Source organism: Haematobia irritans, chromosome 4 (assembly GCF_050003625.1).
Source record: "Haematobia irritans isolate KBUSLIRL chromosome 4, ASM5000362v1, whole genome shotgun sequence".
Lineage (NCBI taxonomy): Eukaryota > Metazoa > Arthropoda > Insecta > Diptera > Muscidae > Haematobia > Haematobia irritans.
The window spans coordinates 200,190,680-200,208,080 of record NC_134400.1 but is presented as its reverse complement, the minus strand read 5'-3'; the positions used below and the strand labels follow the sequence as shown (position 1 = coordinate 200,208,080).

Sequence of the window (17,401 nt, the reverse complement as noted above, 5' to 3'; positions counted from 1 at the left end):
GAGGGGAAATAATTTGTCAATCTTAAATGGCATAATAGTACAGACAACACGTATGTAATGTTTTTTAATTGCAATGCACTGAAAGAAATGTTTATGGACCAATAAAGATGAGGATCAAGATTAGCATTAGAATGTGACTAGACTATATTATACCCTGACCCACTTTGTAGATCTACATTTTCGATAGCATATCAACTCCGTCCAATGTGTTGTGGGTGCTATATATAAAGGTTTATGTTCCCATATACATATATTAAAATCTGATCGACCTGGACAAAATTTGTTAGTTATCGACTTGTGGGTATTCAAAAATGTGGGTATTTTGGCAATTTTCGCCAAAATCCGAAAAACATATATATGGAAGCTATATCTAAATCTGAATCGATTTCAACCAAATTTGTTACCTTTAGCTACAATGTTAATTCTATTCCCTGTAAAAAATTTAAAGCAAACAAGTATATACGGCCATAAGTTGGGCCAGGCCGAATCTTATGTACCCTTCACCATGGTTTGCGTCAAAACTTCTACTAAAGACGGCCATTCACAATTAAATTACTTGGGTTGCGGCCGATGGTAAGGCATCTTAAAACTTTTTAACATCATCTTCTAAATTGTAAGTTAGTCCATGCGGTATATATAGTAGACAAAAGAAAGGTCGATTAAATACGTATATATTCAGTTCTTGACCGGTATATATAGGGAAGAAATAATTACGAACCGATATGAACTTTTGTGCTGTAATTATAGAGCCAGAATTGAAATATGGGGATCGCTTTATATGGTGGCTATATACAATTACGAACACCAGTCTACCAAAAATGACAGATTTTTTATTGTTTGGTAGATTGGCAGAATTTTTGATGTTTTGGAAGATTTTGCAAAATATTCCTCTCCAACTATGAAATGCTTCATACATTTTCTATAGGAATAACATTTTGACAAAATTTTCTACAGAAATAAAATTCTGACAAAATTGTCTACAGAAATAAAATTCTGACAAAATTTTCTATGGAAATAAATTTTTGACAAAATTTTCTATAGAAATAAATTTTTGACAACATTTTCTATAGAAATATAATTCTGACAAAATTCTCTATAGAAATAAAATTTTGACAAAATTCTCTATAGAAATAAAATTTTGACAAAATTTTCCATAGAAATAAAATTTTGAAAAAATTTTCTATAGAAATAAAATTCTGACAAAATTTTCGATATAAATAAAATGTTGATAAAATTTTCTATAGAAATAAAATTCTGACAAAATTTTCTATAGAAATAAAGTTGTGACAAAATTTTCTATAGAAATAAAATTTTGAAAAAATTTTCTATAGAAATAAAATTCTGAAAAAAAAAATTATAGAAATAAAATTTTGACAAAATTTTCTATAGAAATAAAATTCTGAAAAAAAAAGTTTTATAGAAATAAAATTGTGACAAAAACTTTGACAAAATTTTCTATAGAAATAAAATTGTGACAAAATTTTCTATAGAAATAAAATTTTGACAAAATTTGCTACAGAAATAAAATTCTGACAAAATTTTCTATAGAAATAAAATTCTGAACAAAATTTTCTATAGAAATATAATTCTGACAAAATTCTCTATAGAAATAAAATTTTGACAAAATTTTCCATAGAAATAAAATTTTGAAAAAATTTTCTATAGAAATAAAATTTTGAAAAAATTTTCTATAGAAATAAAATTCTGAAAAAAAAAATTTATAGAAATAAAATTTTGACAAAATTTTCTATAGAAATAAAATTCTGAAAAAAAAGTTTTATAGAAATAAAATTGTGACAAAATTTTCTATAGGAATAACATTTTGACAAAATTTTCTACAGAAATAAAATTCTGACAAAATTGTCTACAGAAATAAAATTCTGACAAAATTTTCTATAGAAATAAAATTTTGACAAAATTTTCTATAGAAATAAAATTCTGAACAAAATTTTCTATAGGAATATAATTCTGACAAAATTCTCTATAGAAATAAAATTTTGACAAAATTTTCTATAGAAATAAAATGTTGAAAAAATTTTCTATAGAAATAAAATTCTGACAAAATTTTCTATAGAAATAAAATGTTGATAAAATTTTCTATAGAAATAAAATTCTGAAAAAATTTTCTATAGAAATAAAGTTTTGACAAAATTTTCTATAGAAATAAAATTTTGACAAAATTTGCTACAGAAATAAAATTCTGACAAAGTTTTCTATAGAAATAAAATTCTGAACAAAATTTTCTATAGAAATATAATTCTGACAAAATTCTCTATAGAAATAAAATTTTGACAAAATTTTCCATAGAAATAAAATTTTGAAAAAATTTTCTATAGAAATAAAATTTTGAAAAAATTTTCTATAGAAATAAAATTCTGAAAAAAAATTATAGAAATAAAATTTTGAAAAAATTTTCTATAGAAATAAAATTCTGAAAAAAAGTTTTATAGAAATAAAATTGTGACAAAATTTTCTATAGGAATAACATTTTGACAAAATTTTCTACAGAAATAAAATTCTGACAAAATTGTCTACAGAAATAAAATTCTGACAAAATTTTCTATAGAAATAAAATTCTGAACAAAATTTTCTATAGAAATAAAATTCTGAACAAAATTTTCTATAGAAATATAATTCTGACAAAATTCTCTATAGAAATAAAATTTTGACAAAATTTTCCATAGAAATAAAATTTTGAAAAAAATTTTCTATAGAAATAAAATTCTGACAAAATTTTCTATAGAAATAAAATTTTGACAAAATTTTCTATAGAAATAAAATGTTGATAAAATTTTCTATAGAAATAAAATTCTGACAAAATTTTCTATAGAAATAAAATTTTGAAAAAATTTGCTACAGAAATAAAATTCTGACAAAATTTTCTATAGAAATAAAATTCTGACAAAATTCGCTATAGAAATAAAAGTTTGACAAAATTTTCTATAGAAATAAAATTTTGAAAAATGTTCTATAGAAATAAAATTCTGACAAAATTTTCTATAGAAATAAAATTTTGACAAAATTTTCTATAGAAATAAAATATTGATACAATTTTCAATAGAAATAAAATTTTGACAAAATTTTCTATAGAAATAAAATTTTGAAAAAATTTTCTATAGAAATAAAATTCTGAAAAAAAAATTTCTATAGAAATAAAATTCTGAACAAAATTTTCTATAGAAATAAAATTCTGACAAAATTCTCTATAGAAATAAAATTTTGACAAAATTTTCTATAAAATAAAATTTTGAAAAAATTTTCTATAGAAATAAAATTCTGACAAAATTTTCTATAGAAATAAAATTTTGACAACATTTTCTATAGAAATAAAATTTTGACAAAATTTTCTATAGAAATTAAATTTTGACAAAATTTTCTATAGAAATAAAATTGTGACAAAATTTTCTATAGAAATAAAATTGTGACAAAATTTTCTATGGAAATGAATTTTTGACAAAATTTTCTATAGAAATAAAATTTTGACAAAATGTTCTATAGAAATAAAATTGTGACAAAATTTTCTATAGAAATAAAATTGTGACAAAATTTTCTACAGAATTAAAATTGTGACAAAATTTTCAATAGAAATAAAATTATGACAAAATTTTCTACAGAAATAAAATTATAACAAAATTTTCTATAGAAATATAAAATTTTGACAAAATTGTCTATGGCAATAACATTTTGGTAGATTGTTTTTGGCTCGAGTGGCAATCGTGATTTTTCTGTGATTGGGGATCGGTTTATTTGGGGGCTATATATAATATAGATCGATACGGACCAATTTTGGCATGGTTGTTATCGGCCATACACTAGCGAAATAAACCAAATTTCAACCGGATCGAATGAATTTTGCTCCTTCAAGAGACCAGCAAAAAAAAAATTGGAAGTTCTTCCAAAGGCACAACTTTAAAAGCACTTCCATGAAGATACACTCCCAATGATGTTCTTTATTTTAACTACACAGCAAGTTCTTTTGATTAAATTTTTTATATCTTGGTTTTTTTCATACTTTTAATGGACAATTTTAAATTTTTTTGTTTCAAATGGATTAAAAACAGAGTAAGAATTCATAAAATGGTACAAATCATTTACATTTTGTCGAAAAAAATGCTAAATCCATACTGAAAAAATTGTGCATTTTTGAAAATATTTGAAGTCAAACGTTTCCGACAAGCGTTAAAATCCATTAAAAATTATAAAAAATTATAAAAATTATATATTTGACAAAATATAACTGATTTTTTTAATTTACATCCAAAACATTGATCGCACCTAAAGAAGTTATGCAAATTCAGTGCAACGGCTGTTGAAATGGAGGACTGCCGTCCTATGACAAGCCCATGTTAAATTCATCGCTTATGCGTCAATTTTGCACCACTTCCGGATCCAAAAAGAACATTTTCATTACTTTTTTGGCGACGCTTTTTTTGCTGGGAGGCTCCGGGGGTCAAATCTGGGGATAGGTTTATATGGGGGCTATATATAATTATAGACCGATGTGAACTAATTTTTGCGTGGTTATTAGAGACCATATACCAACACCATGTACCCAATTTCAGCCAGATCGGAGGAAATTTGCTGCTCTTTGAGGCTCCGCAAGCCAAATCTGGGGGTCCGTTTATATGGGACATATATATAATTATGGACCGATGTGGACCAATTTTTGCATGGTTGTTAGAGACCAAATACCAACACCATGTACCAAATTTCAGCCGGATCGGATGAATTTTGCTCCTCCAAGAGGCTCCGGAGGTCAAATCAGGGCATCGGTTTATATGGAAGCTATATATAATTATGGACCTATATGGACCAATTCTGGCATGGTTGTTAGAGACCATACACCAACACCACGTACCAAATTTCAGCCGGATCGGATGAATTTTGCTCCTCCAAGAGGCTCCGGAGGTCAAATCTGGGCATCGGTTTATATGGAAACTATATATAATTATGGACCTATATGGACCAATTCTGGCATGGTTGTTAGAGACCATACACCAACACCACGTACCAAATTTCAGCCGGATCGGATAAAATATGCTTCTCTTTGAGGCTCCGCAAGCCAAATCTGGGGGTCCGTTTATATGGGGCCTATATATAATTATGGACCGATGTGGACCAATTTTTGCATGTTTGTTAGAGACCATATACCAACACCATGTACCAAATTTCAGCCGGATCGGATGAAATTTGCTTCTCTGTGAGGCTCCGCAAGCCAAATCTGGGGGTCTGTTTATATGGGGCCTATACGTAAAAGTGAACCCATATGACCTATTTGCAATGCCATCCGACCTACATCAATAGCAACTACTTGTGCCAAGTTTCAAGTCGATAGCTTGTTTCGTTCGGAAGTTAGCGTGATTTCCATAGACGACGTACGGACGGACATGCTTAGATCGACTCAGAATTTCACCACGACCCAGAATATATACTTTATGGGGTCTTAGAGCAATATTTCGATGTGTTACAAACGGAATGACAAAGTTAATATATCCCCCATCCTATGGTGGAGGGTAGGTTAGGTTAGGTTATGTGGCAGCCCGATGTATCAGGCTCACTTAGACTATTCAGTCCATTGTGATACCACAGTGGTGAACTTTTCTCTTATCACTGAGTGGTGAACTTTTCTCTTATCACTGAGTGCTGCCCGATTCCATGTTAAGCTCAATGACAAGAGACCTCCTTTTTATAGCCGAGTCCGAACGGCGTTCCACTTTCCAGTGAAACCACTTAGAGAAGCTTTGAAACCCTCAGAAATATCACCAGCATTACTGAGGTAAGATAATCCACCGCTGAAAAACTTTTTTTGGTGTTCGGTCGTATTTAAGTGAGCCTGATACATCGGGCTGCCACCTAACCTAATATACCCCCCCCCCCCCTCCCATCCTATGGTGGAGGGTATAAAAAGGAGAAAATCCTGGCTTCTGGGACCATATAAGTGCATATCGGGCGAAAGATATATATGGGAACTATATCTAAATCTGAACCGATTTCAACCCAATTCGGCACATTTTACGACACTATTAATTGCAAAATTTAAACCAAATCAGGCTGAAATTCTGGCTTCTGGGGCCATATTAGTAGATATCGGGCGAAAGATATATATGGGAGCTATATCTAAAACAGAACCGATTTGTCCCAAAATCAATAGGGTTCTATTTTGACACATACTTGTGCCAAATTTGAAGTCGATTGGACTAAAATTGCGTCCTAGACTTTGATAACAAAAATGTGTTCACGGACAGACGGACAAGGCTATATCGACTCAGGAACCCACCCTGAGCATTTTTGCCAAAGACACCATGTGTCTATCTCGTCCCCATCTGGGTGTTGCAAACATATGCACTAACTTATAAAGGGTGATTCTTTTGAGGTTAGGATTTTCATGCATTAGTATTTGACAGATCACGTGGGATTTCAGACATGGTGTCAAAGAGAAAGATGCTCAGTATGCTTTGACATTTCATCATGAATAGACTTACTAACGAGCCACAACGTCGAATTTTCAATGAATGGGCCCTAGAAAAGTTGGCAGAAAATCCGCTTTTTTATCGACAAATTTTGTTCAGCGATGAGGCTCATTTCTGGTTGAATGGCTACGTAAATAAGCAAAATTGCCGCATTTGGAGTGAAGAGCAACCAGAAGCCGTTCAAGAACTGCCCATGCATCCCGAAAAATGCACTGTTTGGTGTGGTTTGTACGCTGGTGGAATCATTGGACCGTATTTTTTCAAAGATGCTGTTGGACGCAACGTTACGGTGAATGGCGATCGCTATCGTTCGATGCTAACAAACTTTTTGTTGCCAAAAATGGAAGAACTGAACTTGGTTGACATGTGGTTTCAACAAGATGGCGCTACATGCCACACAGCTCGCGATTCTATGGCCATTTTGAGGGAAAACTTCGGAGAACAATTCATCTCAAGAAATGGACCGGTAAGTTGGCCACCAAGATCATGCGATTTGACGCCTTTAGACTATTTTTTGTGGGGCTACGTCAAGTCTAAAGTCTACAGAAATAAGCCAGCAACTATTCCAGCTTTGGAAGACAACATTTCCGAAGAAATTCGGGCTATTCCGGCCGAAATGCTCGAAAAAGTTGCCCAAAATTGGACTTTCCGAATGAACCACCTAAGACGCAGCCGCGGTCAACATTTAAATGAAATTATCTTCAAAAAGTAAATGTCATTGACCAATCTAACGTTTCAAATAAAGAACCGATGAGATTTTGCAAATTTTATGCGTTTTTTTTTAAAAAAAAGTTATCAAGCTCTTAACAAATCACCCTTTAATACCCTGTTCCACGCAGACTATAAAAATCACCATACCATGGTGTACTGTTGTTGAGTTAATCCATATAACATAATAATCCAAAAATTCGAAAAGTTTATATTCTCTAAAAATAATTATTGAAGAAAATTAACCGCAAAAGAGACTTTTCGCGCGATTATGTGAACTTAAAATGAAATTCAATGACAAAAAAAAATAAATATAATTATTTATTTTTTTTAACGACACTATGACAATGACAATTAGACTGCTATTGCTTATTGTTTTCCATTAAATTCATGGACCTTTATTGTCTGAAATTGTTATGTAAGATAATGTCCATTTATTTGAAAATGTTACCATGAGATATGAAGTTGTCGTAGGCTAGCTAAAATTGCAGATTTTATGTCATGGCTTTAAAAATAAAATACAATAGTGATCTTAGATATACGACACTTGTGTTGTACAATTACATGTACATAAACGGAAAAACAATAGAAATATATTTATTAATACATACCATTAGCATTAGTTGATTTTATTCTGCAATGAAATAAAGATTTTTATTAAAAAAAAAAAATAATGAAAATTGGCTATAAAAACTAAAATAAAATAAAATAAAATGCAGAAAATAAATATATTTGTGGTGATCAAAATATTTTTATAGGATAGATCTTCTATATGATTCACTTAAATTTTCATCTGTTTAAAGGGTTTAACACTCAAGCAAATTATAATAGGAATTGCAAAAAATATTATGATATCGATTGAAAAAGAATTTCTATCAAAATCATTATTGTTAAATATGTTATGATCTTAAAGAAACCAACTATATACGGCCGTAAGTTCGACCAGGCCGAATCTTATGTACCTTCCACCATGGATTGCGTAGAAAGTTCTACTAAAGACTGTCACCCACAATCGAATTAATTGGGTTGCGGTAATACCTACCGCTGCCAAGGTATCTTAAAACTTCTTCTTAACATCGTCTTCTAAATTGTAAGTTAGTCCATACAGGGTATATATTAGACAAAAAAGGCCGATTAAATACGTATATAATTCAGTTCTTGATCGGTATATATAGGGGAGTCTATAAATAATTACGAACCGACATGAACTGTTGCGCGGTAGTTAGAGAGCCAGAATTGAAATATGGGGGTCGCTATATATGGGGGCTATATACAATTATGAACTGATATGGACCAATTTTTGTTTGATAGGGGGTCGGGGGTTATAAGACCAACTATGAAACAATTTTGGCATGGTTGTTAGCGGCCATATCCTTGCGCAACCTAATCGGATGAAATTTATTCCTTCAAATCTGGGAATCGGTCTATATGGGGGCTATATATAATTATGGACCGATATGAAGAAATTTTTGCACCGTTGTTAAAGACCATATATTAACACCACGTACCAAATTTCAACCGGATCGGATGAATTTTGCTCCTCCATGAGGCTTCGGAGACCAAATCTGGGGATCGGTTTATATGGGGGCTATATATAATTATGGACCGATATGAAGCAATTTTTGCACGGTTGTTAGAGACCATATACTAATACCACGTACCAAATTTCAACTGGATCGGATGAATTTTGGTCATCCATGAGGCTCCGGAGGTCATATCTGGGGGTCGGTTTATATGGGGGCTACATATAATTATGGACCGATATGAACCAATTCCTGCATGGTTGTTAAAGACCATATATTAACACCACGTACCAAATTTCAACCGGATCGGATGAATTTTGCTCCTCCAAGAGGCTTCGGAGACCAAATCTGGGGATCGGTTTATATGGGGCCTATCTATAATTATGGACCGATATGAACCAATTCCTGCATGGTTGTTAGAGACCATATACTAACACCACGTACCAAATTTCAACCGAATCGGATGAATTTTGCTCATCCATGAGGCTCCGGAGGTCAAATCAGGGGATCGGTTTATATGGGAGCTATATATAATTATGGACCGATATCGACCAATTTTTGTATGGGTGTTTGAGGCCATATAGTAACATCACGTACCAAATTTCAACTGAATCAGATGAATTTTGGTCTTCCAAGAGGCTCCGGAGGTCATATCTGGGGATCGGTTTATATGGGGGCTATATATAATTATGGACCGATATGAAGCAATTTTTGCACGGTTGTTAGAGACCATATACTAATACCACGTACCAAATTTCAACCGAATCGGGTGAATTTTGCTCTTCCAAGGGGCTCCGGAAATCAAATCTGGGGATCGGTTTATATGGGGCCTATCTATAATTATGGACCGATATGAACCAATTCCTGCATGGTTGTTAGAGACCATATACTAACACCACGTACCAAATTTCAACCGAATCGGATGAATTTTGCTCATCCATGAGGCTCCGGAGGTCAAATCAGGGGATCGGTTTATATGGGAGCTATATATAATTATGGACCGATATCGACCAATTTTTGTATGGGTGTTTGAGGCCATATACTAACATCACGTACCAAATTTCAACTGAATCAGATGAATTTTGGTCTTCCAAGAGGCTCCGGAGGTCAAATCTGGTGATCGGTCTATATGGGGGCTGTATATAATTATGAACCGATATGGACCAATTTTTGCATGGTCATTAGAGACCGTATACTAACATTATGTACCAAATTTCAGCCGGATCGGATGAAATTTGTCTCTCTTAGAGGCTCTGCAAGCCAAATCGGAGGATCGGTTTATATGGGGGCTATATATAATTATGGACCGATGTGAACCAATTTTTGCAGGGTTGTTAGAGACAATATACTAACACCATGTACCAAATTTCAGTCGTATCGGATGAAATTTGCTTCTCTTAGAGGCTCCGCAAGCCAAATCGGGGGATCGGTTTATATGGGGGCTATATATAATTATGGACCGATGTGGACCAATTTTTCCATGGTAATTTGAGACCATATATTAACACCATGTTAAAAATTTCAACCGGATCGGATGAATTTTTCTCCTCTAAGAGGCTCCGGAGGTCAAATCTGGGGACAGGCTTATATGGGGGCTATATATAATTATGGGTCGATGTGAATCAATTTTTGCATGGTCATTAGAGAACATATACCAACACCATGTACCAAATTTCAGCCGGATTGGATGAAATTTGCTTCTCTTAGAGCAATCGCAAGCCAAATCGGAGGATCGGTTTATATGGGGGCTATATATAATTATGGACCGATGTTGACCAATTTTTGGATGGTTGTTAGAGACCATATACTAACACCATGTACCAAATTTCAGCCGGATGGGATGAAATTTGCTTCTCTTAGAGCAATCGCAAGCCAAATTTGGGGGTCCGTTTATATGGGGGCTATACGTAAAAGTGGACCGATATTGACCAATTTTTGCATGGTTGTTAGAGACCATATACTAACACCATGTACTAAATTTCAGCCGGATCGGATGAAATTTGCTTCTCTTAAAACAATCGCAAGCCAAATTTGGGGGTCCGTTTATATGGGGGCTATACGTAAAAGTGGACCGATATGGCCCATTTGCAATACCATCCGATCTACATCAATAACAACTACTTGTGCCAAGTTTCAAGTCGATAGCTTGTTTCGTTCAGAAGTTAGCGTGATTTCAACAGACGGACAACCGGACAGACGGACGTACGAAGGAGATCGCTCAGAATTTTACCAAGACCCAGAATATATATACTTTATGGGGTTTTAAATCAATATTTCGATGTGTTACAAAGGGAATGACAAAGTTAAATTTATCCCCACCCTATGATGGAGGGTATAAAAAACAAAAAAAACTTTTTGGTGTTCGGTACACAGCAAAAAATATCACCAAAATATTCCCAATTAAAAAGTTGATTGAAGTTGAAAACTTTTTCAATTAAAAAATTAATTGATACTATTAACCTTTTAATCAAACTAGAAAAATTAAGTCAATTAAGTCAATGATTGACATTTTTTAAAATTTAAATTAAAAAAATTAATTGATACAATTAACTTTTTAAACAAACTTGGAAGAGTAAGACACTTAATTCTGGATATATTTTCTTTAATCTTAATTAAAAGAAATTGAAACTATGAATTTTTAAATCAAACTAAAAATTATTAAAAATAGTTATAGAAACTCATTGAAATATACTATAGCGATTAAAAATAGTTTCGTTTTTAATTAAAAAAATTAATTGAATTTTGCAATCAACATCAATTAAAACTTAATTGAAATTTGCTATTGAAATCAATTAATTTTTTAATCAAGAAATTTTTTGATACCCAATTAAATCTGTGATTGATACTATCATAATTAAAAAAATTAATTGAATTTTGCAATCAACATCAATTAAAACTTAATTGAAATTTGCTATTGAAATCAATTAATTTTTTAATCAAGAAATTTTTTGATACCCAATTAAATCTGTGATTGATACTATCATTTTCATGATTGAAGACATTTCAATTAAAAAATTAATTGGGTCAATTAATTTTGTGATTGAATCTGAAAAAAATATTTTTGTGTGTAGAAGCAGGGATCGAACCCACGACCCTTGGTATGCAAGGCAGACGTACTAACCATTGCTCCACGGTGTCCAATTTAATGTATGTTTCCCTTAAATACAATTTGTTTAATAGGCTCGTGGGCGCCGAAAACTATGCTATATATAAATATAATTGTTTGACTGTTTGTGTTGCTTGTGTGTTGATGGTTATAGCGATAATTGTCTGCTGATTAAAAGCCCAGTGGATAGCGTGTTGGCTTACAAACTATATGGTCCTCGGTTCGATTCTCCATCCAGGCGAAAGGTAAAATTTAAAAAATTTATGAAATCGAATAATTTCTTCTACATCACAGAAAAAGGTGCTAAGAACTAAAACACCTCGTGGCAGTGAGAAAGATATGAGGGAAATGCAATTATCCAGAAAAGATTTTTTTTGAGTTAGTCTTTATGAAATTGTTTTTACAACCTGAAAAAGAATAAAAGTTTATCACAAAAAGTATATACTTTTCTTCCAAATAAACTTCCCTACAGCGAAAAGCAAATGAGAAACGGTCTTTGTTTGTCTAAAATTTCGTTTGGGAGGAAAGAATTATTTTTTTGCGTGTGCACATGTTGCGAATAAGTTAATAATTTTTGCTAAATTGAAGAAAATTTTTTAACAATAATATTTTTTTTGTTTAAGAAAATGTCCTATGTTGATAGAAAAAAATTGGATTGAAAATTTGTTAAAATGTCTTTAGAGCTGTCGATGTTCAGGACAAGTAAATTTTTAGTAAAATTTACTCATCTGAGAGACTTATGAACTCAATTTAAGCAAACTTTCATTTTAGGAAAATATGAAAAAGAACGAAATTTTAGATTACTCTCAGTTTTTGGCAGTTAAAAAAATAGAAATGAAATATATTCACAAAAAAATTGTATAACCTTAATTAATAGCATTTCATATCAGCTACTAGTATTACTAAATTTGTTTATTTAAAAATGGCACCCACTGATCCTATGAAATTCTTAAATAATTAACATCAATTACCATCAATCATCAAATACAACAATACTAATCCATCAATCTCTTAACAAAAATTAGTCTAACAATTAATTTGTTCAAGTGAATGCGGTCGTGAATTATTCGTGTACCACGATGACAAACTAACAAGGACAAAGCCGATTTGACAATTAGAGTAACAAGTGTTAATGCGAAATAATTTAATGCGATTAGTGTAAAATATACTAATTAAAATTAGAAAAGGTATAGAATAATATTAAAAAAATAATTACTTTCTCTTCTTGGGAACAAAGTCGCACAGAGAGAAAGAAAAGGAGCTAACTTACACCCAAAGCACACCAAGCATTTTGAGTAGCACAATAGGTGTGGGTTTTACTATCATAGTATTAGTACGAAAGACTTGGAAGTAGAGAAAGATGTTAATAAACTCTACATTTCCATTTGCTGTAATCCTATTAACAATCATACAACTAATTTATAGTTTATTACACAAAAGTGTTTGAGTATTAAATTCCCACAATTTCCTATAAACTATTACTTATTTTAATGAAATCCTTATTATACTTAGTTACTTGCTATTGCGTACTCATTCATTTATTGTATTAGTGGGAGTATGAGAGAAAATGTGTGAGTGAAATTATCTCCTCCCTCACTCTTTTTACAATGACTGAGAGTAGTTATCGTAGTACACACTCAGCAATGGAAAATGCAGTAAAATAGGAATTTTTTCAATAATTTTCACCATTTAATTTTCAATACCGCAGTACCCCGCGAAAGATTTAGTACCTTTGGTGTAGACATTTTTGAGTCGATATCAAATTTATGGTACAATAGTTTTGACATAGTTTTTTAATATATTGAGAAAATTTTTAACAAACTTATTTGCTACTAGTCTTTTACAAATTTGGCAAAACAGACAAGTTCATGGGGGAAGAAAATCTCGATTTTGTAAAAGCCATAGTCAAAAACACAATTTTATTGAATTTCAGATATGTTTTAGTCGTAAAAAGCAAACGATTCTATATTACGTTTCCACACGAACACTTTCTAGATAAGAAGTTATCGATCGCGTACTAAAATACGGTCACGGTCGAAACTTGATACAAAAAAATCTAACAACATTTGGAGAAAATTTTACCAAAAATTTTCTCAATGTTTTTCTTTTGGAAAATTTTGTCAAAATATTTTATTTTTTTTTCAACATTTTATTTCTATAGAAAATTTTATCAAAATTTAATTTCTATAGAAAAATTTGTCAAAATTTTATTTCTATAAACATTTTTGTTAAAATTTTATTTTTATGGAAAATTTTGTTAAAATTTTATTTCTATAGAAAATGTTGTCAAAATTTCGTTTCTATTAAAAATTTTATCAAAATTTCATTTTTATAGAAAATTTTGTCAAAATCTTATTTCTATACAAAATGTTGTCAACATTTTATTTCTATACAAAATGTTTTCAAAATTTTATCTTTAAAGAAAATTTTGTTAAAATTTTATTTTTATAGAAAATGTTGTCAAAATTTTATTTTTATAGAAAATGTTGTTTCTATAGAAAATTTGGTAAAAATTTTATTTCTATAGAAAATTTTGTCAAAATTTTATTTCTATAGAAAATTTTGTCAAAATTTTATACCTAATAGAAAATTTTGTCAAAATTTTAGTTCTATAAACATTTTGTTAAAATTTCATTTCTATAAAAAATTTTGTCAAAATTTTATTTCTATAGAAAATTTTATCAAAATTTCATTTCTATAGCAAATTTTGTCAAAATTTTATTTCTATAGAAGATTTTGTCAACATTTTGATTCTATAGAAAATCTTGTCAAAATTTAATTTCTATAGAAAATCTTGTCAAAATTTTATTTCTATAGAAAATTTTGTAAAAATTTCATTTCTATTTAAAATTTTATCAAAAATTTCTTTTCTATAGAAAATTTTGTCAAAATTTTATTTCTATAGAAAATTTTGTCAAAATTTTATTTCTGTAGAAAATGTTGTCCAAATTTTATTGCCATAGAAATTTTTGTCAAAATTTTATTTCTATAAAAATTTATGTCAAAATTTCATTTTTATAGAAAATTTTGTCAAAATTTTATTTCTATACAAAATTTTGTCAAAATTTAATTTTACAGAAAATTTTATTTCTGTAGAAGTTTTAGTCAAAATTTTATTTTTATAGAAAATTTTGTTTTTATTGAAAATTTTGTCAAAATTTTATTTCTATAGAAAATTTTGTCAAAATTTTATTTCTATAGAAAATTTGGTCAACATTTTATTTCTATAGAAAATTTGGTCAACATTTTATTTCTATAGAAATTTTTGTCAAAATTTTATTTCTATAAAAATTTATGTCACAATTTTATTTTTATAGAAAATTTTGTTAAAATTTTATTTTTATGGAACATTTTGTTAAAATTTTAGTTCTATAGCAAATTGTGTCAAAACTTCATTTCTATAGAAAATTTTGTAAAAATTTTATTTCTATACAAAATATTGTCAAAATTTTATGTCTATACAAAATTTTGTCAAAATTGTATTTTTACAGAAAATTTTGTTAAAATTTTATTTCTATAGAAGTTTTAGTCAAAATTTTATTTTTATAGAAAATTTTGTTTTTATTGAAATTTTTGTCAAAATTTTATTTCTATAAAAATTTATGTCAAAATTTCATTTTTATAGAAAATTTTGTCAAAATTTTATTTCTATACAAAATGTTGTCAAAATTTTATTTCTATACAAAATTTTGTCAAAATTTAATTTTACAGAAAATTTTATTTGTATAGAAGTTTTAGTCAAAATTTTATTTTTATAGAAAATTTTGTTTTTATTGAAAATTTTGTCAAAATTTTATTTCTATAGAAAATTTTGTCAAAATTTTATTTTTATGGAAAATTTGGTCAAAATTTTATTTCTATAGAAAATTTGGTCAACATTTTATTTCTATAGAAATTTTTGTCAAAATTTTATTTCTATAAAAATTTATGTCCCAATTTTATTTTTATAGAAAATTTTGTTAAAATTTTATTTTTATGGAACATTTTGTTAAAATTTTAGTTCTATAGCAAATTGTGTCAAAATTTCATTTCTATAGAAAATTTTGTAAAAATTTTATTTCTATACAAAATATATATCAAAATTTTTTATCTATACAAAATTTTGTCAAAATTTTATTTTTACAGAAAATTTTGTTAAAATTTTATTTCTATAGAAGTTTTAGTCAAAATTTTATTTTTAGAGAAAATGTTCTCAAAATTTTATTTTTATAGAAAATTTTGTTTTTATTGAAAATTTTGTCAAAATTTTATTTTTATTGAAAATTTTGTCAAAATTATTTTTTTATAGAAATTTTTGTCAAAATTTTATTTCTATAGAAAATTTGGTAAAAATTTTATTTCTATAGAAAATTTGGTCAACAGTTTATTTCCATAGAAAATTTTGTTAACATTTTATTTCTATAAAAAATTTTGTCAAAAATTTATTTAAAAAATTTTTATTAAATTTTTATTAAATTTTTATTTCTATACAAAATTTTGTCAAAACTTTATTTCTATACAAAATTTTATTCTATAGAAAATTTAGTCAAAATTTTATTTCTATAGAAAATTTGGTTAAAATTTTATTTCTAGAGGAAATTTTGTCAAAATTTTATTTCTATAGAAAATTTTGTCAAAATTTTATTTTTATAGAAAATTTTGTCAAGATTTTATTTTGATAGAAAATTTTGTAAAAATTTTATATCTATGGAAGGTTTTATGAAAACTTTATTTCTATAGAAAATTGTGACAAAATTTTATTTCTATAGACAATTTTTCCAAAAATTTATTTTTATGTATCTATAGAAAATTTATGAAGTACCATGAATTCTACCAAACAGTACAATTCAACTGACTGTGGCAACCGTGATTACAATACTACGGTAGTCTTTGTACACTGAAAAAAATATTGTCGTGAGGTCAAAGATTTCATGTCTTTAAAATACGAATACAAATTTTGCTTAGCATAGAAGACGCATTTCTCTAAAATAAAGTTATTTTCCTTGTCCAAAAGTCGATAAACTTTTCAATGATGTCGTATTGTCCTTATAATTAAGTGATTTGACTTAAAAATGGGTATCTTAACATGAAAGAAAAAATTTATAGGCTAAGGTCAACTTGACTTTAATAATTCAGAAAAATTCTTTAAATTTAATGAAATTGTCTTTAAATTTGTTGTCTTTTTGCATCTTGAATACAAAGCAAAAAATCGTTCAAATATAGGACATGTTTTTCAAAACTTTATTTTAAAGAAGTTTTTTACTTCAAACATAGCATAATTTCTACTGGAAGTCGAGTCGTAATTTGGAAAATAAAGTTGCCGTTAACTCGTTTTTAAAGGACTTTGATAGCATATGAAGAAAAAAAGCTGAGAAAGCGAAAAATTAAAATTTGCTTCCTAGAAGCAAGTACACAAAACCCAAATTTAAAAGAGAATTGTGTCTTAAAAGTATCCTTACTTGTATTCTCCGCTTCCTTGGCTCGGAATCAATACCAAATTTTTTAAAGTAAAGACAAAATCTTTGGAACCGAGTATGCTTTTTTTTCAGTGTAAGCGGATATAAAATTAAACAAGTATATACGACCGTATGTTCGGCCAGGCCGAATATTTTGTA

At 28.9% G+C, this 17,401-nt stretch overlaps 1 protein-coding gene across 1 annotated transcript in view; it reads right to left on the bottom strand.

Moving 5' to 3' along the window:
• Positions 1-17,401, bottom strand: part of LOC142235948 (uncharacterized) — an 87,477-nt gene that overhangs the window by 49,776 nt on the left and 20,300 nt on the right. The window contains exon 3 of the mRNA XM_075307201.1: positions 7,790-7,812. Coding sequence (XP_075163316.1) covers positions 7,790-7,812 — 23 coding nt within the window. The remainder of the gene's footprint in view (positions 1-7,789; positions 7,813-17,401) is intronic.